Here is a 19772-nt window from a genome sequence, read left to right as displayed (position 1 = left end):
GACTCTGGCATCTCACTGTTGCCCCTCTGTCCAGTTTCCATTGCAAGGGCCTCCGTACAGGCACCTGTCTTAGGATGGAAGCCCTGTTAGCACTGTCTTCATAGACGAAGCCCCAGCAATAACACCCATCATGTTAGATCTGACCAAAGAGAGAGGAGCACGGTGGCGTTCCAGCTTGGACAGCTGTGAACAGGTTATGGGGTTAAGAATCTGACAATACTTTGGAGGTTTCAAAGTTCAGTTTATTGCCTGTGACAGATTCGTAGTCCTGCTTTCTAGGTCGGATTCCGACAGCTCCTTCAGGATTAAATGTACAAAAAGAGCATAACAAAAAGCAGGGCTGGAGAAGAGATCTTTGTTTGGTGAGGACCTTTTACAAATGAGCCGGTAGTCCATCATTATAGTATTTCTTTGTTTAATTTGCTGAAAACACCATGTTGTCCTTCGGGTGTTCTGGTAGAAAATCCACACCTATGGGAATGTTAGCTATTTCTGAATCCGTATCACAATTAACCACATATCAGATTTTAAGGCTGGAGGTTACAGAATGCCAGATCTGGTCACTCCCTAGATGCTTTTCTTGTCTTGGCTCAGCCGGGTAATAAACTCGACTAGAGTCCGCGTGGGCCGCCCTGCCATGCCTTTCCGAAGGTACGGAACTTCGTCCATGTTTTCCATCACCCCAGCGATGTCCAGGTGAGCCCAGTGAGGGGCTGTGACAAATTCTTTCAAGAAGGCAGCAGCTGTGCACGCTCCTCCAGATCTGAGCGGAAAGACAAAGATTGCCGTTATTGGCCCTCTTTCACGATTGATGTAAAAGTGACAATCCGTGCACCGTGCAAGCTCAAATTCATTGTGCAAGCTCAAATTCAATTGAAAACACTTCTGTGCCCTCTCTCCAGGGAACCTGCCTGATGTGGCTAGCAAAACTCTACATTGTTAATCTGAACTCAGCAGTAAAAACCTGGCCAATGCATAAAAACTTTAAAACATGAAGCTAATTCAGATGAGTCTTGTGCAGTGTTTTTTTGATAGTGGGGACACAGCAGGACTTATGAGAACGATCTTATCTGATGAGCTGAACAGTCTATATAGCATGGGTGGGCGAACTGCAGCCCTCCATGGACTACAATTCCCATGAGCCGCTGCCAGCAAATATAGTCCATGGACATCTGGAGGGCCGCAGTTTGCCCACTCCGGTCTACAGGATAGGGGGTGCCAAAACTGGCTTTCCAGATGTTCATAGACTACATTTACCATGAGCCCTTGTCAGCATGCCTTATTATACCAAGTTGGACTCCTGCATGCTCATGGAAACAGAACCACAGTTGGCCACCACTGAAGGACCACAGGGGGAGGTGGTCCTTCAAGGACGTTGTTCCCAAACCATTCATACTTTACAGGTACGAAACAGCTATCTGAACTGTGCCCACAAACAGATGGGCAGCCAGTGTAGATCTTTCTGCAGCAGCTTGACAGTGGAAACACGGATTTACACAACTGCCACTTAGAACCCAAACCAAGGATTTCGCTTTCAGATGTCAAAGTCATGGTTAACGGTAGTTTAAGATTTCTATCCTCTTGACTTCGGTGCCATCTTCGTAGGGCTCCCAAAACTGATTTTCACTTCTTACCAACCTAGGACTTCTGATCTGCAGGAGTACATTTCTCGAGGGAAACTGCCTTGCCTCCGGCACTGTTCCAACCACACCCTTTAAGCTCCTCTGGCCATGGTGGCACAAGAGCCTCTCTAATTTCTCTCCTCACATACTGCATTTTTGCATTCTTACTCCTGCCTGACACAAGGACTCGAACGAGAAGTTTCATGTCGTAGCAGCAACTACAGATTCCGGCTGTCAGCCACTTACTTGGATTTCCCGATGTTGTTCAGATCGGCCAGCTGAGCATCTGTAACCTGTTTGGTGTAATGTTCATAGAGAGGCATTCTCCAGACACGGTCTCCAGTCACAACACTAGCCTGCAGAGGAAACACCGGTAATGCATTGTGAGCTAAAGGGAGGCAGTGGGGTGGATCCTACCTCTATCCTACCTCTCCACCTAATAAAGTCTGAGGCCTTTCTCCATGATCTGGAGAGTCACTTAAGGGGGGGGGGGGACCTCTTAAGCTTTTTGCTCCCTGGAGTGGTAGGATGGTCAGATGCACTTTGCTGCACTTAAAACTTCAGAATCGCATTGAGCTGAAAGAGACCCTAGAAGGGCCATCTAGTCCAGTCCTTCAGCTTCTCAGGGACTTAAAAAACAACCTCCTGACAGGTGCCCATCCGATCACCACCTAAGAATGTCCAATGAAGGAGATTCCACCATCCTACGAGGCAACACCTTTAATCTATGAACAGCCCTCACCCTCAGAAAACTCTAATATTGAAGTGGAATCTCCCCATAATTGGAACCCATTGCTCCTTGAAGTTGACTCGAAAGCTGCAGTAAACAAGTTGGCCCCTCTTCAACACGTCTGCCTTTCAGCTTTCCTATCACCCCTTGCCCCCCTCCTCTCTAAGTTACGCATACAACCTCTTCTCGTAAGGCCTGGATTCCAACCCCAAAGCCACCTTAGACTCCCCTCTATGAACACGTTCCAAGTTGTCAATATCCTTCTTGAACTGCAGTGCCCAGAACACAATATCCCAAATTAGGTCTAGCCAACGCAGAATAGAGTGGGATTATAACTTCCCTTGTTCTAGATTCTACACTTCTAGCAATGCAGCCTAACATCCCATTAGCCTTCTGTATTTTGAAAGGGAGGCATCTAAGCACTACCATGTTGGACTGGGCTCCAGAACTTCTATGTCAATGCAACCAGCCAGATTCTCCCAGAAAGATCACCATGAGGCATCCCACTTGCAGAAATCCAGGCTAATAGTGTCTATTTTCCACAGAAGGATCCACTCTTAAGGCCCCCAAGCCAGGAGCCATCACCTTCCCTGATAGGCCACAAAGCTGCTCTCTGTCCCATGACTGACCTCAAACAGTTGATCCCACAGCTGCTTTGAATTGGTGAAAACTCCTGTGGCTGCAGATCCCAGCGCAGTAATCATGGCCCCTAGAGAATACCGGAGAGTCACAATTACTGATCTGTTTTTCTCCAGGCTGGTAGGAGCATCTCTTGTGCACTCTCTCTCTCTGCTTTGAGTGGTACTTGGATAATGTCAGATAGAAGAGATCACCGATTTGGTGGAAAGGGGAGGGCTCTGGCCATTTAAACCTTTGTTGGCTGAGGCTCCTCTCATTTCCAGGGCAAGGAGATGGGGCCAGCTGTCATCAGTGCCTGGTACCTCAAAGCCTGAAAGATATTTCAGTGGTACTTCCATGCTCAAAAGATAGAAAAAGGCTGGTATAGCTGAATATCCCTGAATAAAAGCCGGGGGGAGGGGGGGGGCTTTTATTTGCGCTCAGCTATAGCAGTAACCAATCAGATTCTCTGCTCTGTTCTCCACTTAAATAACTTCCCAAAAATACCGGGAAGGGTTTATTTTTTGTCCTAGTTTCTGCTGAATACACACCCTTAGTCTGGGTATAAAGGACACCCCCTCCATTTACCTGACTGCCAGACTGGCCCAAGGATGGTGTGGATTTTAACCACAGGACTAACTATGGGACCCTTGACAGAGTCACCACAGCTGAGTGGTGGAAGCGCCAGGAGAGCTGGACGTCATCCAGCTGCAGGGAGGGCGGAAACGGCTCCTGCTCTTTTGCAAGGTGATTAGTCCTTGCAAGAGGCTGGCAGCAGCCAGGGGGCCTGCATGACTTGCCACGTTGCCTTCCCAAAGGGCCAGGGAGCCGGCCAGCGAGGAGGCACCCCACTGCTCTCTCAGCAACAGTAGGGAAGGTGGAGGAGACAAGGAGGGTGGGGAGCTCCCCTCCTATTTATTTATTTCAGCCATCTCCACGGCCTTTCTCCTTTGCAGAACTCAAGGTCCCTTATGATAGCAATAGAATACTGTAAAAACAACAATGATAAAACTTATAACAGGCAAAGATTAAAAACTCCAATTGCGACCGCAAATCATATGATAAAAGTTAGGTCAGCAGAATGCGGTCCTAAATGAAACCATCCTCAACTGCCGCTGACAGATCCACAGTATGAAGGCTGCACACACCTTCCAGGGGGGGGGGTTCTTCCACCACTGAGGGGCTGCCACTGAAAAGGCCCTCTCTCGCATCCCCACCCAATGAGCGTCTTTAATTAATTAATTTATTGATTGATTGGTGGGACGGTCAGGAGGGCCTTTCCCCGCAATTTAAATTCCTGAGCAGGAATGTATGGGAGAATCCTACAGTCCTTCAGATACCCAAGCAACAGAGGGCTTTAAGGAACAAAACCAACCCCTTTAATTGAGCTCGGGGGCAAACTGGTAGCAGATGTAATTGGGGGAAGCTCCCTTTTGGGGCCGTGACTCTATCCTCAGAGAATCTGTCATTGTTCAGCAGATAGTCTGCAACCCCGAAGGATGGAAACCACAAACCAATGAAAAGGGACAATACCTGTTAATGTAGCAGCGTCGACGATGGCCCTTGGGTTAAAGCTGTGTGCATAGTAAAGCGCATCGGCCAAGATCAGCCTTCCCTCGGCATCGGTGTTGTCAATCTTTCACAACCAGAGGAGACAGGGAGAAAGGGTTAGATCCTCTCTTTTTTTATTGGATCATCATCATGGCATTATTTCAGTACACTACGAGGAAGAAAGCCCTGACCCCGATAGCCCAAGCTAGCCTGATCTCAACAGATCCTGGGAACTAAGCAGGGTCAGCCTTGGCCAGTGCTTGGATGGGAGACCACCCAGAAAGGGCAGGGCTGAGGCACAGAGGCAGGCAATGGTGAACCCCACGGGTCCCCAAAGTTAGGGAGAACAAACATAATCTTCAAGTTTGGAAAGGACAATTTGATCTTCAGGGTATTTCCCAAATATTACAACTGCTACCTTGTAAATTGAATTCATGTACCACAGAAGGGGGATAAGGGAGTCTCAAAGCTACTGAACAGGAATCTACCCATGCAGGAGAATGAAGAATGGTGAATACCATTGTGGTTGGTAAGGGTGCATTTAAAAAAAATTCTATGCATAAGAACTTAGATAGTTAAAAAAGGCCCTGACCTAGATGGCCCAAGCTAGTCTGATCTCAGAAGCTAAGCAAGGTCAGCCATGGTCAGTATTTGGATGGCAGACCCCCCTCCAAGGGTCATGACGCACAGGCAAGCAATGGCAAACTATCTCTGAACATCTCTTGTTTTGAAAACATCTCTTGTCGTGAGCAGGTCGCCATAAGCTGGCTGTGACTTGACAGCAAAAGAAAAAGAAAAGAAGAGCTAGTTGCTATATGTTGCTTTTCCATACCCAAAGGAGTCCCCAAGCAGCATACAATCACCTTCCCTTCCTCTCCCCACAACAGACATCCTGTGAGGGAGGTAAGGCTGAAAGCTCTGACAGAACTGCTGTGAGAACAGCTTTATCAGAACTGTGACTAGCCAAAGCTAGTCACCCAGCTGTCTACCTATCAGGAGTTTTTTAGGCTAGGAAGCATTTAGAAGAACTGCTGGAAAACAGGCTAGGCAGGACTTTGACAGAAAAATCAGAAATTCAACCCACTGTCCACCAAGAGCAGATTTTCTCTACAGGGGTTGATCTCCAAGGAGAAGTGTTTCCTCTGCTCAGAGCCAACCAACCCTTGCTCCTTCTGTGCAAGCTGTGCTGGGAGAGACCCTTGAAACACACCAACCTGAATTGTCTTCCCACTCTTGGCCCTCACGACATCCCCGGGCTTGTTTGCCTTCCCGCTGGGCAGGTTTTCACACAGAGGTGCCAGACCTGAGAGGGGGAAAAAACACATTAACTCTTAATTGCCATCAGACCTCAGGATCTCTGATATATATATCAAATGTCGGTATTCCTGAAATCTCTTGGGTCCATATACTGGAATGGTCTTCAGATCCAGGATTTTTAGCAATAGACGCATGAAGAAAAACCCCTTTAAAACGGGGGAAGGGGGAGCAAGGATCAGCAGGGCCCAGGAGCTGAGAGTTCCCTGCTGCCATGACGGATCCCAGGTTAAACTAGATTGCAAAGGGAAGCAGCCCCAGCCCTGGTGGGGGCAGAGCTGGCAGCTCCAGCCTCCCAAGCCCATCCTGGGCTGGCCTCCATCTAAACCTCTCCATTTCGCTTCCCTGTTTGGGAGGAAGGTTTTTTGAAAGACTGGCAGCCATTTTTGTGGTCTATTTCACTCCCCTCACTCCCTTCCTCTCCCCACAACAGATTCCCTGTAAGGTAGGTGGGGCTGAGAGAGCTCCAACAGAACTGTTCTGTGAGAACAGCTCTAACAGGACTCAAGATGACCCAGATGGCTGCATGTGGAGGAGTGGGGAATCAAACCTGGTTCTCCAGATTAGAGGCCACCACACTTAACCACTACACTGAGCTGGCTCTCTACACCAAGCATGTTGTTGACATGTCCTGCCTCTTGGGATTAGGAGAGTGGCAAGCAGGGACAGGGTCCTGGCACCATCTGGATCTCAATCCCTGGGAGACTTTCCCATCATCCACCTGGCAGGAAAAGCTTGAGCTGTTTCCCCTGGCGATCCCTCAGCCATCCTTCATTCCAGCCACTGGGTTTAATTGCTGTCTTGACGTTCCTGACTTTGCACTTGAGTTCCGGCTGCATTCTTTTACGGAGATATTTTTCCTGGCTTTTAAGACCCAGGCATGTTCTCCATCGGTCAGCCCTGGCGAGGGCAGAATGGCAGAGCACCCATTTCCCAAACCATTGAGAGCCTCTGTTCCTCCCCGCCCCTTCCCCCTGCCTTACCAATGAGATTGATGGGGATTTTCAGCTGTGCGGCCGTCACGATGGCTGAGGAGATGGTTGCCGCTCCCCCCATGTCGGCTCTCATGGCGTCCATGCCCGAAGACGGCTTGATGGAGATGCCACCGCTGGAAAAAAAGCATCGCAGACACACCACTAGGGCTTAGTGAAAACGTGGATCCTTGGGTGGTTGCACACCCACACGACTAATGTTCCCTCTAGTTTCTTCCCCCTACTGAGTGGGACAGTTCACCTCCTGAGCAGAACAGAACTGCTGTAATCTTAAAACCATCAAGACAGGACACCCCTCAACAGGAATATGCCATCCCCAAAAGGAAAAATACCATAAAGACTCTCATATATAGCATATATGACAGAGCTTAAACAGTTCCGCAGGGCCTGCAAAAAGGAGCTCCTCCACCAGGTATTTGGCCGAGACCAGACGTAATCTACAGCGACCAAAGGGCCCCTGCTCCCCCCCCCCCCAGATTTCAATCAATAAGCCACCCCCCTCAGAATCCCATCAACAAGCCCTGGACCTGTTTGTATTACGATTGTTTACTGTTATACTGTGTTGTGTTTGGTTGCAATTGTTGGTTATCGATGTACATGTTCCACAGACTGTTTTCCGTATGGTTCTCTGTTATAATGTAAACCGCCCTGAGCGTCCGGGGAGGGTGGTATAGAAGTATGATAAATAAAATAAATAAATAAAATATTGATAAAACTCATTGAATCACAAAGATAATCCATAATGACACAAGAGCAGCCTTCACCAGCTTTACTCTTATCATCCTCAAATTAGAAACAGTAGTACTGTTGGTTGTTATACCCTGCTTTTCACTTGCCCGAGGAGGCCATTTTTGAACCCACTGCTCTCGTGGGGTCAGAAATAACCAGGAGCATACAGGTCCCGGAGGTGATTTTCAAGCAGTGTGACACTCCTGTCTGAGCCACTTGGTATATGTGTGTGTGTGTGTGTGTGTTTCAGATTCTGCTTCCCCAAATACGTGCCACCAAGTACTTACCTATCAAATGTAATTCCTTTTCCAACAAACACCAAGGGGGGCTCCTGGGGGTCGCTGCTGCCCCTGTAGTGAATCTCTAAGAAAACTGGGGGCTCATCAGAGCCTTTGGCCACACTGAGGAATGATTGCATCTCTTGGGCTTCAATCCAGGCCTGATCCCTGAAACAGAGATGGAGCTCCATCATTTCAACTGCCAACAGGACAGAAAGGATAAAGCTGAACAACTCCCACCTTGTGTGCAAAGACAGGGGTCTCCCCCTCTACGGCCTGGCAGGGGGGCTGTGTGGCAAAGGGCCCAGCTCCATCTTTCACCTGGGGATCGTCATGGTACAAACTGCCTGAAAATATTCTAGTCCAGAGTCCCCAACGTAGCGCCCCTGGGCATGACAGTACCTGCCAACACCTTGTCTGGTGACCACCAAAGGTTTTTAGGAAGTGGGTGGGGATAGGGAGAACTGTTGACCAGCAAGGCTTCTGATTGGCTGTGCAGCAACGGCCACCACAGCACATAGGTCTACACCAGGGGTAGTCAAACTGCGGCCCTCCAGATGTCCATGGACTACAATGCCCAGGAGCCCCTGCCAGCGAATGCTGGCAGGGGCTCCTGGGAATTGTAGTCCATGGACATCTGGAGGGCCGCAGTTTGACTACCCCTGGTCTACACTGTATTGCTGATGTTAATCTGTGGCAAACATTGGCGGCTGGACCCACCTCCTGCAGCAGCCATTTTGTGCTTGTACCTGCCACGCTATGTCAATATTCCAAATTTGCCCGCAGGCTCAAAAAGGGGTTGGGGACTTGACAGCACTTGACATCTTTGCAAGTTCACCTGCGCAGGTAAGAAATCCCTGCCTTCTGGGCCTGCTTCTCAATTATGAGTCTTAAGAACTAGAACTGGAAAAAGTTCCATGGGAGGTTGACTGGGGGCCATCCATCAGCTTGCTAGGTTTCTGGCATACTACGAGCTCGTAAAAGTTAAAAAGGCTACAGTTAAAAGATTTCTATCTGCCCTAGAAGCTAAATTGATCAAACTGAAGCTATCGTCCTTTGGTCACATCATGAGAAGACAATCCTGCCAGGAAAAGTTGAAGTAGCAGAGAAAGAGGGACAACCAACAAAGATGGATGGACTCAGTTAAGGAAGCCAAGGCCCTCCACCTGAGAGATCTGACATGGATGAAGTGAAGGAACTGGGCCTACTCCACCTCACAACAAACATGACACAGATGTCCCCAACGCTAGCGCCGAAGAGTAGACAGATCATGCCTGCACAGTGGTCTGTTCTCCATTCCATTCCAGCTGCCTCAACCCACCACAGGCTCCAAGTGAAAAAGGCAGCGCTAATCTGCCAGCACAACCTCAAGCCTTACCTGATATGGACCGTCACATTGCTGCTGACGCTCTTCAGCTTCTCTCCAATCACTGCAGCAAATCTGGTCGGTGTGACGTAGTTGGCTGGGCCCTCCATCAGGGTTCGGGCCAAGTTCTGGCCCTGTGCATAGATCACGCCTTTCTGCCAAGCTTCAGCCCCATCACTAAATGGAAAAAACAGACAGTGGAGTCATGCAGTATCCTTACAGGGACACACCAGAATTCAGCTTCTCTCTATTGGGAGCTGGGTTTTAGAGCATCAACATTCATTAACAGGAGCACCAGGAGAGTAAGGTAAGTCTGGGATTGTGGGAACACTAGGCAATGCAGAGGAATGCTCAGGGAAACTAAAAAGATTGGGGAGAAGGGGATCACCCAAACCTTTGGGAACCTGCAGGCACGTCTGGGAATTCTAACACAGCATGGTGGGCACAGGCAGCCACAAAATGGCTGCTCCAATTTGCTCCAAGTCACACAGTAAAAAATCTCTGTGCTGTGATGGTGGCTGCTGTCAAAGGAACATTATTTTAAACCTCCAAAGTCAAAAGCCTTGCTGGGAAATATGCTCTATCTAAAGACACTTGGCAGGCACCAGAAAAGGTGTCATTTAAGGACCCCACTGATTGTATGGGGCCTGCACCATTTTTGACCCACCTATGGATTTTTGACCCACCTATAGAGCCTCTTGTGGTGCAGAGTGGTAAGGCAGCCATCTGAAAGCTTTGCCCATGAGGCTGGGAGTTCAATCCCAGCAGCCGGCTCAAGGTTGACTCAGCCTTCCATCCTTCCGAGGTCGGTAAAATGTGTACCCAGCTTGCTGCTGGGGGGTAAACGGTAATGACTGGGGAAGGCACTGGCAAACCACCCCGTATTGAGTCTGCCATGAAAACGCTAGAGGGCGTCACCCCAAGGGTCAGACATGACTCGGTGCTTGCACAGGGGATACTTTTACCTTTATGGATGATGCATTGCTGTTGTTACCGTGCTGGACTAAAACAGCCATGCCCACCTCCTGGTGCCTGCCAATGCTGGGTTTACCCACCAAGAAGATTAGGTCTAAATATGTAAACAAATTGCATTGTCCTAATAATTTTAACTCTGACTCTGTATCTATTAGTCAATTTTAGTTTTGTGGCTTTAGAATATCATTTTCATTTTATCTCATGTTTTTGTATACTCTGTAGATTTGACAGTACTGTGATGGCCAATGGCTGATACAATAAAACTTAAACAATGAATGAATGAATGAATGAATGAATGAAATGGCATTTTGTGGGGCCCACACCTCTTTCATAAAGCAAAGAAGCTCTCTTCATCTTCATAGGGGTTGGTGGGGTTTCAGAAGAGCCCAGGAGGCATCACTTGCCTTCGTTGTCAAAGGATGCTTAGCCTACAACCTCTGAACTATTTGTTTAAGCATTTTGTGACTGGAACCAGTCTTTCTGGCAGCCATCTTGTGACTTGGTTCCCTCTCCTCACAAGGCAGCTCTTTTTATGTGGCCCCCAGTGCCCACAGGTAGGGTTCAACAAGGTTGGGGGCCCTCCTAGAATGGGAAAAATCCAGGTTCAAGCCCTCATTCTGCCACAAAACACGCTGGATGACTTTGGGACCAGGAACTCGCTGTTGGCATAAGCAACTGAGGGGAAAATGGAGGAAGGGAGAACCACGCTAAGCACTATGAGGTTAAAAAAGGGCACAATAAATGGGCCAATTGCAATCAGCCTACTGGCCACGGCTCACTTGGGTCCCCTGGAAGCCTGCTGTGCTCCACCACTCAGGGGCAGACCCCCTAAAGTTCTCTTGGCCAACTCTCTACCCCATGCATATCTTTAATAAGCCTCTCTTAGGTTCCCGTTAGCCATTTCTTGTCCAAGCAGGAAAGTCTGAGACCCTTCAGCCTTTCCTCCTAGGGAAGGTGCAGAAAATCTTCTCCCTTGCTGGGTGGCATCCTACTGCTTCTCTCAGCCAGCATGCGAAGAGAGGCAGGGGGCGGGCTAGCAGCGGGTTCTTCCAAAAAGCAGCAAGGAAAGGCACACGTCATCAGGCTGCACTGCTCAGCAGGCCTTTACAAACTTGCTTGGACAAATGATTAAGGACTGTTGCCTGCCCTGCTGTGTTTCGCTTACTGGAAGCAGAATTCCACATAGGTAATTTCAGTACCACTTATGGTGTCATCTGGATATTCAGGCCCTGTTTCAGTTCTGTTTGTTCCAGACTTCTAAAGCCAAAATGCACTTTGTCTGTACTGACTCATGATGCCTAATCCACCTTTAGTCCCTCGCAGTCTACAAATAATGTCAATCCAAAAAAATTAACTGGGCGTTCGACCATAATTGACAGCCTAACAGGTAGGACTCTACAACCACCGGAGGGTCCCGGCCCATGGATCAAAGGCAACTGCTGTACAGGGTCCTACAAAAGAACACCTTGGTGTTGTGGTTAAGAGCGGCAGCTTCTAACCTGGGTTTGATTCCCCACTCCTTCACATGAAGCCAGCTAGGTGACCTTGGGTTCATGAAGCCAGCTGGCCACAGCCCTGATAGTGCTGCTCTCTTAGAGCTGTAATAGTAGGGCTCTCTCAGCCTCACAAGGTGTCTGTTGTGGGGAGAGGAAGGGGAGGCAATTGTAAGCCGCTTTTAGACTCCTTCAGACAGTGAAAAGCAAGGCGCAAAAACTTCCTCCTATTATTATTATATCTACTTTTTCTTTTCTATGAAAGAACTCCCCAAACTATTGGGATGTGGGGGGTAGAAGACCTATGAAACCCGACGGCTGGCTATTTTAAAGTAACCATCAAGAAGAGTGAGTCTGAAGAACCTCGGCAGTCCTGTGTTGTGCAAGTCTGACTGTCTTGGCTAATCACCTTCCATGAAGCTGAACTTCAATCGCCGTCTTCTTCTTCTGCTTAAATTCATTGTACTCGTAGAGTCCCAGGATGGCTCCTTCTGCCGCAGCCTGGGGGTCTCCGCAGGGGTCCACTTCCACATAAGGGAACTCCAAGTCCTGAACTTGCCTGCATCCAGCTGGGGAACAAAATGCATTCGCATGAATCCCCTAGAATTCAGCAGTCCAAGAACCTCCTGCCCCAAGCCAGAACTTGGCAAAGTCATTAGTGCAATCCCAAAAAGAGTTAAATCCCTCTAAGTTCATGAATGTCAAAGGGTATAACTCTGCTCAGAATCTGGTTGCAGTTTACAGCTAGGGTTGCCAGCTCCAGGTTGGGAAATATTTGGATATTTGGGAGGCAGAGCTTAAATAGGGCAGAATTTGTTGAGTGGAGGGATTTCAGGAGGATGTAATGCCACAGACTCCACCTTCCAAATCAACTATTTTCTCCAGGTGAACTTGTCTTAGAACAAAACAAGAGAGTCAACCTACAGGGACTTTTTTACCTGCTCACTGCAAACACCAGAACTGTGTCTCTTTAAAGAGGGACCACCTCGCCTGTAGGAACCCAGGGCATGCCAGGGAAAAAGAAACCCAAGGAGAAAGGCACCTTCCCAGACCCAAAGCGTGCTTCTACTTGCTTCAACACAGCAGGAGCAAACCCAGGCAGGACCACAGGTGCCAGCTTTCCTCCCTGACATTGCTCCAATTCGCAAAACCCAAAAACCCAGACATGCTCACTAGCTCACTACCTCCGAAGTGACCGGCTGACCTCCAGTCCCGGATTCCCAGGAGTGAAGTCATATCACACCTTCTGTATGCTTCTACTTGATTTATTTGCTGCCGCTCCACATAATTAGCTGTTGTGCTTTGAGAAAGCAGGTCGATTCCTAAAATCTAGCTCTAGGTTTGGGTGTATGCTCGGGCCTGGCTCTGAACAGAAACCTGCAAAGAATCTAGGGCAATATTTCCCAACTCAACAAAGCAGAGTGACTGTCACAAGCATTAAGGACCCTGAGGGTGGGAGGAAGAAGCTTTCAGGGGAGGAGGCTCAGAAAATAAAACTCAGTCCCGTTTACACCAACAAACAGCAAACGTGGTAAAGGTAAAGGTATCCCCTGTGCAAGCACTGAGTCATGTCTGACCCTTGGGGTGACGCCCTCTAGCGTTTTCATAGCAGACTCAATACGGGGTGGTTTGCCAGTGCCTCCCGTGGTGGAAGGTGCCATCAGATCACAGCTGACTTTTGGCAACCCCACCTAGGCCTCGACATTGCCAACCTCTATGTCATGACCCCGGCATCCCTTGGAGGTCTCCCACCCAAATACCACCTAGAGCCAGATCTTGCTCAGCTTCTGAGATCTGATTAAGACTGGGCTAACCTGGGCCATCCAGGTCAGAGCTATTAGCAAATCACATGAGATAGCGACTTACCCATGACTAGTGAGTGCACTTTGGATGGTTTTTATCTTGCCACTTTTTGCCTGCTAGCAATTCTGCCCAGAACAGGAGAGGGTTCTGCCCAGCTGCCCCACACAGAAAAAGGATAATGGCTATTTCGACTGGTCAAGGTACAGTCGTTATTAAAAAGGGAGGCCATAAAACTAATGCTTAATTAGCACCAGGCCATAAAACTAATGCTCAGTTAGCATACTCAGCGTTTCACCTGAGAACATCCCCTGTAATCAGTTTGATTCATGAGGCAACTTTAGGAACCGGCTTAAACTCTGATAATATTTAATACCCTCTCAGCTGTAAGGGACCTGGATAGGGCTGACCTCCACCGGATTCTTCATTCATTCATTCTCATCCCAGCCCCCTCTCTCCTGCAGGAGCAATGTTCAGCCTGGAGAAGAGGAGTCTAAGGGGGGACTGGATGGCTCTCTTGAAGTATTTGAACCTGAGAGGAGGGCAGGGACCGCTTCCTGTGGGCAGCAGAGGATTTGGACTCCCAATAATAGGTTGAAATTGTGGGCAGAAAGGTACTGGCTGAATATTAGGTAACATTTTTGTACAACAAGAATAGCTCAGCAGTGGTTTCGGCTGCTTAGGGAGGGGGTGCACCCCCCCCCTCAGTCTTCAAGCAGCGGGTGATGAACGCTTGTGCAATGAGCAGGATCCAGGATTCCACAGCTCCTGTCCCACAGGGCTTCTGTCCATTCAGATGTCACGATCCTAGGCAGAGCCATCGGGAGGGGCGTGTCAAGGGAGACCCGCTCCTCTCACTTTCCACCAGCAGGAAAGCTGGTGGGATCTGGCTCCGAAGGTTTAGATCAGGGGTAGTCAAACTGCGGCCCTCCAGATGTCCATGGACTACAATTCCCAGGAGCCCCCTGCCAGCGTTCGCTGGCAGGGGCTCCTGGGAATTGTAGTCCATGGACATCTGGAGGGCCGCAGTTTGACTACCCCTGGTTTAGATGATGCAGCTCTAAAAAGGAAGGCTCCCCGCATTGTAAGCCAAGTCTCAAACTTCCTAGGGCTTCCAATGAATGCCTGAACTGGTACAGGAATCAAGAACGGTGGTTTATAATCCGGTGAGCTGGGTCTGCTTCCCCACTCCTCCACAAGCAGTCAGCTCTCTCAGCCCCACCTACCTCACAGGGTGCCTGATGTGGGGAGAGGAAGGGCAGGCGATCCTAAGCCGCCCCGAGATCCCTTCGGGCAGTGGAAAGCAGGGTATAAAACCCAACTCTTCTTAGCCCTTTTGTGGTCTTATGCAGGCACTGAGGGTAAAGGTAAAGGTATCCCCTGTGCAAGCACCGAGTCATGTCTGACCCTTGGGGTGACGCCTTCTAGCATTTTCATGGCAGACTCACTACGGGGTGGTTTGCCAGTGCCTTCCCCATTCGTTACCGTTTACCTCCCAGCAAGCTGGGTACTCATTTTACCGACCTCGAATGGATGGAAGGCTGAGTCAACCTTGAGCCGGCTGCTGGGATTGAACTCCCAGCCTCATGGGCAAAGCTTTCAGACGGCTGCCTTACCACTCTGCGCCACAAGAGGCTCTTAGGCACTGAGGGTACAGAGGCTCAAGGTGAGTCTGAGGGCTGCATCACAGCCCGATGGCGGCTTTCAATTGAATACCAGAAATTTAGGCCACCTGGGACTCCCACATCCGCCTCTCTCTTTGCCCAAGGGGCCAGTTGTGCAGTCTGAAAAAGCATGACTTCTTGTCCCTTTATTGGCTGACTCCATTTATGCCCTCCCCTTCTTCCCAAGGGAGACCCCAGAAAGGCTGATGTCATTCACCTCACCTCCCTTTGATCCTTACAACCACCCTGTGAGGCAGGTGAGGCTGCGTGTGTGTCTCGCCCAATCTTGTGTAACGAGGGGACTGAAACCTGGGTCTCCCAGACCCTAGTTCAGGCTTTCTCAGTGAAGGTTTCGTGAAACCCTGGGATTTCTTGTCAGCCCTGGAATGGTTTCCTGAATGGGTGGGAGTTAATTAATTTTAAAAATATTTTTAAATGTGTTAAACATTTATTGGGTAATATGACCATATATGATCATGTCGAACTGCCCGCCCCTCCCAAGATGGGCAGTGATGGGCCTGGAGGGGGTGGGAATGGGAGGGGCCCTGGGTGGGCGTGTCCACAGCTCTGCTTCCCCAACCATACTCTGCACCATTTCACCACTTCTGGGGTTTCTCGAAGCCTGAGAAATGTTTCAGGGGGTTCTCAATGGTAAAAAAGCTGAGAAAGGCTGCCCTAGTTGGACGTTCTTAGCTAGCACACAATACCACACTGGCTCATACAAGAAGCGAGTACAGCCTTATAAGGTAGTCTCTTATGAATTATTTCTTTAAAGAGTGATACTGTCAAAGAAAGACCATGCACTTGGATCCAGATCTGTGCTGGGATCATGTACATGACTATTCCGGTACACAGGTGAGGAGGGTATTCCTTTTAAACAATGAATAGTTAATTTTTAATTGTTTCAAAAGGTTTAATCATTACCAAAGGAATCTGCAAAGGTGTTTGCCAGTTCATCTCTAAGGGAAGAAAGCACCGCCTTACAGAACAGTTCAGAAATATGCATTCTGGGCAAAAGTACACATTGTTTTAGAAGAGATGTTTAATATTGAGTTTCCTAGGAGAGCTGAATATATGTTGTTTGTTAAGTTTGTGTCCGGACCTACTTCCCTCATATGCTAGAAACTTTTTCTTTCATGCTACGACAGTGGCAAGATTAGTTCTGGACAAGAACTGGAAATCTACAGAGATACCCGCTATTGAGCTATGGCTGGACAAACTTGCTGATCTTGCAAAAATGGCAACAGTTACATCCATAGTCAACAAAAAGCCAATGGAAGAATTCCAGGAGCAGTGGAGCTTCTATCTGGACTATCTCGCCAAATGAACCTTTAAGCAGAATATGGGGATTGTGGGAGGACAAAGGATGGGGACATATTGTAATCAACATCTATTTCTTCTTTTCTGTATACTTTTACATAAAAAATAAAAAGGGAGTTTATCTTGGCAAAAAAAAGAAAGAAAATAAATATTCCAGGTATGAGCTTTTGTGTGTATTAACATTTCTTCAGATGTCAAAGGCTTAAAGGGTAAAACTCCGCTTGGGATTGGGCTGTTAACAGATTACGTAACAACAGACAAGTAAAGAGTTAAATTTCACCTGCAATCGCTGCCCTGATATTCTCCTTGTCTTCATCCCAGTTTTCTTGCTCATTCAGTCCTGCTCCCTTCTTCCCCAACCCAACAACGACCACACTGGAGAAGTCCTACAGGAGACCAGAAAAGGAAATATTCAGTCATACACTTAAAATCAATAAAGGACTTATTGGGGAGGGGGGATTTAAAGATGGGAGACAAATCCAACTTCAAATAAAAACAATAATTCTGTATAATCTTTCTGCCATTTGGACCAAACAATGCATTAAACCTGTCAAAAACGGTATGGCTCCAATCATCCAAGATTCATGGAGGGAAGGGCTATCAGTGGCTACCAGCCTTGGTGACTGAGAACCTCCATAGTCAGAAGCAGTCAATCTCTTACTCTAGTACTAGGAGGCGACAACAAGGGGAAGGCCTCAGCCTCTATATCCTGTTGCTGGCCCTCCAGAGGAACTGATTGGCCATTGTGTGAGGCAGGATGCCGGACCAGATGGAGCACTGGTCTGATCCAGCAGGACACTTATGTTCTTCAGTGCAAATCCAGATAAAACGAATACGAGACTTCTTTTAATTAAGCCCTTCCTGGACAGGGTCCTGCGTTCCTCCAAGAGCACCTGATAAGAGCTCCAAGTTCTTACTTAGCAGCCCGAATAGACTAGCTTAGACCAAAGCATGGAAGCTAAGCAAGGTTGGCCAAAGTTGAATGAGAGTCCTCTAAGATGTCCAGGGTTGCAATAGCTAAACGCCTCTTGCCTGGAACAACCCAGGGATGAGTGAGTCAGTTGTGACTTGCTGGAGTCTTCTGTGGCTGGAGTCTTTCTTAGGCTGGGCTTGCTCCAGGTTCCTTCTGACCCCACAGCATGAGTGGGCAGCAGGAGAAACAGGGACAGGCCTTTTCTGCGGTAGCGGGAGCAATCCAATTCTGGCGGATCCCGTTCCACTCCGGCACATTTCGAAAAAGACTCCTTAAGCACAAGTTTTTTAACCTCATGAGCAGCAGCCATATCCCACTCCAGCAGAAAGAAGCATGATCAACAGCCCTTGCATTGGACATTTTTGTCCGCATTCCCACAGCCTTGGAGGATGCCCTATAGCAGAGGTGGGAAAACTGTGGCCCTCCAGATGTCCATGGACTACAATCCCATGAGCCCCTGCCAGCATTTGCTGGCAGGGGCTCATGGGAATTGTCATCCATGGACATCTGGAGGGCCACAGTCTGCCCACCCCTGCCCTATAGCTATCATCTGTCACTGGATTTCTCTGCCTCGACAAGGCAATCCAGTAATTAATGACCCCACGGCAGTGGCACAACACCCAGAAATGTGCTGAGGCAGCCTTAAGCTTTTGCCTCACATGAGCTGACTGAGTTTCAAATCTTCCCCAACATGACTCTGCATTGAACCTGCTCGCTCAGCATAAACCAATTAACTTCCCTCCGTATCTCTAAACTGCCGAGTTTGCAGTTTTCCTTCCTCTCAAAACAATTTGTTTTTAGACCTGAAGCCTTCCCTGTAGCTGAAGCAGCCTGAGGGCATAAGGAAAGAAGGCGGCAGGGAGGACGGGGAACTATATAAACCGAATTGTAAAGTAGGGGAAGGGAGGGGGGGAGTTACACCTCGCCTCAGCCACACGTCCCTCCTCAAGCAGCTTTTGTTTTGGGCTCAGAGGAGAGACAGAATCTGTCCAGTGGCTTAATTAAGTATTTAAAAAAACGTCTCTTATCTCATTTATTTAGACTTTGACTCTGCCAAAGAGTCAAAGTCTAAATAAATGAGTCAAAGTCTAAATAAATGAGTCAAAGAGACTTTTTATCTTCTTATACTTAATTAAGACACTGGACAGATTCTGTCTCTCCTTTGTTTCTTTTGGGCTCAAGCAGCACCATTAAGGGGGTTTGCTTGCCTCCCTCCTACCCACCCATATTGTGCTTCAGGTCAGTGTTCTCCCAACTGGTGGTTCTCAAAAAGGTCTCTGAAAGGCAGGGCCTCCCTCTTGCCTGCCCAGCCCTTCCCTCTTTTGGGTTTTGGAGAGCAAGATCTGACCCTGGAAACAGTTTCTTCCATGTCACACGCTAGAGGCTGTTTTTCCCTCACTGCCTGCACATGTCAGTCGAGCGAAAATTGTTACTAAAGTGAATTTCTTAGAATTCAGGGGGGATTTGATGTGTGGGTACTACCCTGTGTCGGGTGTTGATGCACTTAGAGCAGGGGTAGTCAAACTGCGGCCCTCCAGATGTCCATGGACTACAATTCCCAGGAACCCCTGCCAGCATTCGCTGGTAGGGGCTCCTGGGAATTGTAGTCCATGGACATCTGGAGGGCCGCAGTTTGATTACCCCTGACTTAGAGGTTCCTGTTGGCAGCAGATAGGACACGCAGTAAGGCTTTAACGCAGGGGTAGTCAAACTGCGGCCCTCCAGATGTCCATGGACTACAATTCCCATGAGCCCCTGCCAGCATTCGCTGGCAGGGGCTCATGGGAATTGTAGTCCATGGGCATCTGGAGGGCCGCAGTTTGACTACTCCTGCTTTAAAGTATGTGTAGAACAATATCTGCTAGATATCCGGGGGGGGGGGGATTTCACATAGGAGTTCAGCATTGGAATGGGCTGCCTAAGAAGGGGATGAGCTTCCCCTCACTGGCAAGTATATTTGGACTTGTGGGTCACCACACCAAAAGGCTGGGAGCAACTGCTTTAGACGGGCCCTTCTCTATTCTCACACTTTACAGCACAGGTGGCCAAACTGTGGGTCTCCAGATTGACTGATTGATTAAATTTCTAGCCCGCCTTCCTCCCTGGACTCAAGGTGGGTTACATATAAAATCCCCATAAAACCCATCCTAAAAACAATGCAGATCTAAAATACACTGAGAAGGCAAGATCCCTCCTCCTTCCTGCAGTCAGCTAACAAGGGTGTGCTAGATATTATAGCGGAACTTGAGGGGGGCCCATCGATCTTGCTAACCCGGCCTCAACCAAAGACTTGGCAGAAGAGCTCCCTTTTACAGGCCCTACAAAACTTTGCCAACTCCCTCAGTGC

General features: G+C 48.6%; 1 protein-coding gene across 2 annotated transcripts in view; it reads right to left on the bottom strand.

The window, feature by feature from the left end:
* Window positions 1-220: 220 nt before the first annotated feature.
* The window catches only part of LAP3 (leucine aminopeptidase 3), a 28084-nt gene continuing 8532 nt past the window's right edge, over window positions 221-19772 (bottom strand). For both annotated transcript variants that reach the window (XM_077301376.1, XM_077301377.1), the window contains exons 4-13: window positions 16733-16838; window positions 12078-12237; window positions 9213-9377; window positions 7844-8002; window positions 6819-6943; window positions 5736-5824; window positions 4504-4606; window positions 2982-3061; window positions 1869-1978; window positions 221-763 (exon numbers count right to left, since the gene is read on the bottom strand). In XM_077301376.1, the coding sequence (XP_077157491.1) occupies window positions 568-763; window positions 1869-1978; window positions 2982-3061; window positions 4504-4606; window positions 5736-5824; window positions 6819-6943; window positions 7844-8002; window positions 9213-9377; window positions 12078-12237; window positions 16733-16838 (1293 nt within the window). In that variant the 3' untranslated portion in view covers window positions 221-567. The remainder of the gene's footprint in view (window positions 764-1868; window positions 1979-2981; window positions 3062-4503; window positions 4607-5735; window positions 5825-6818; window positions 6944-7843; window positions 8003-9212; window positions 9378-12077; window positions 12238-16732; window positions 16839-19772) is intronic.

The sequence above is a fragment of the Paroedura picta genome, chromosome 10, assembly GCF_049243985.1.
Source record: "Paroedura picta isolate Pp20150507F chromosome 10, Ppicta_v3.0, whole genome shotgun sequence".
Classification (NCBI taxonomy): domain Eukaryota; kingdom Metazoa; phylum Chordata; class Lepidosauria; order Squamata; family Gekkonidae; genus Paroedura; species Paroedura picta.
The sequence above is the reverse complement of the archived record's forward strand: the minus strand, read 5'-3'. Positions and strand labels throughout refer to the sequence as shown.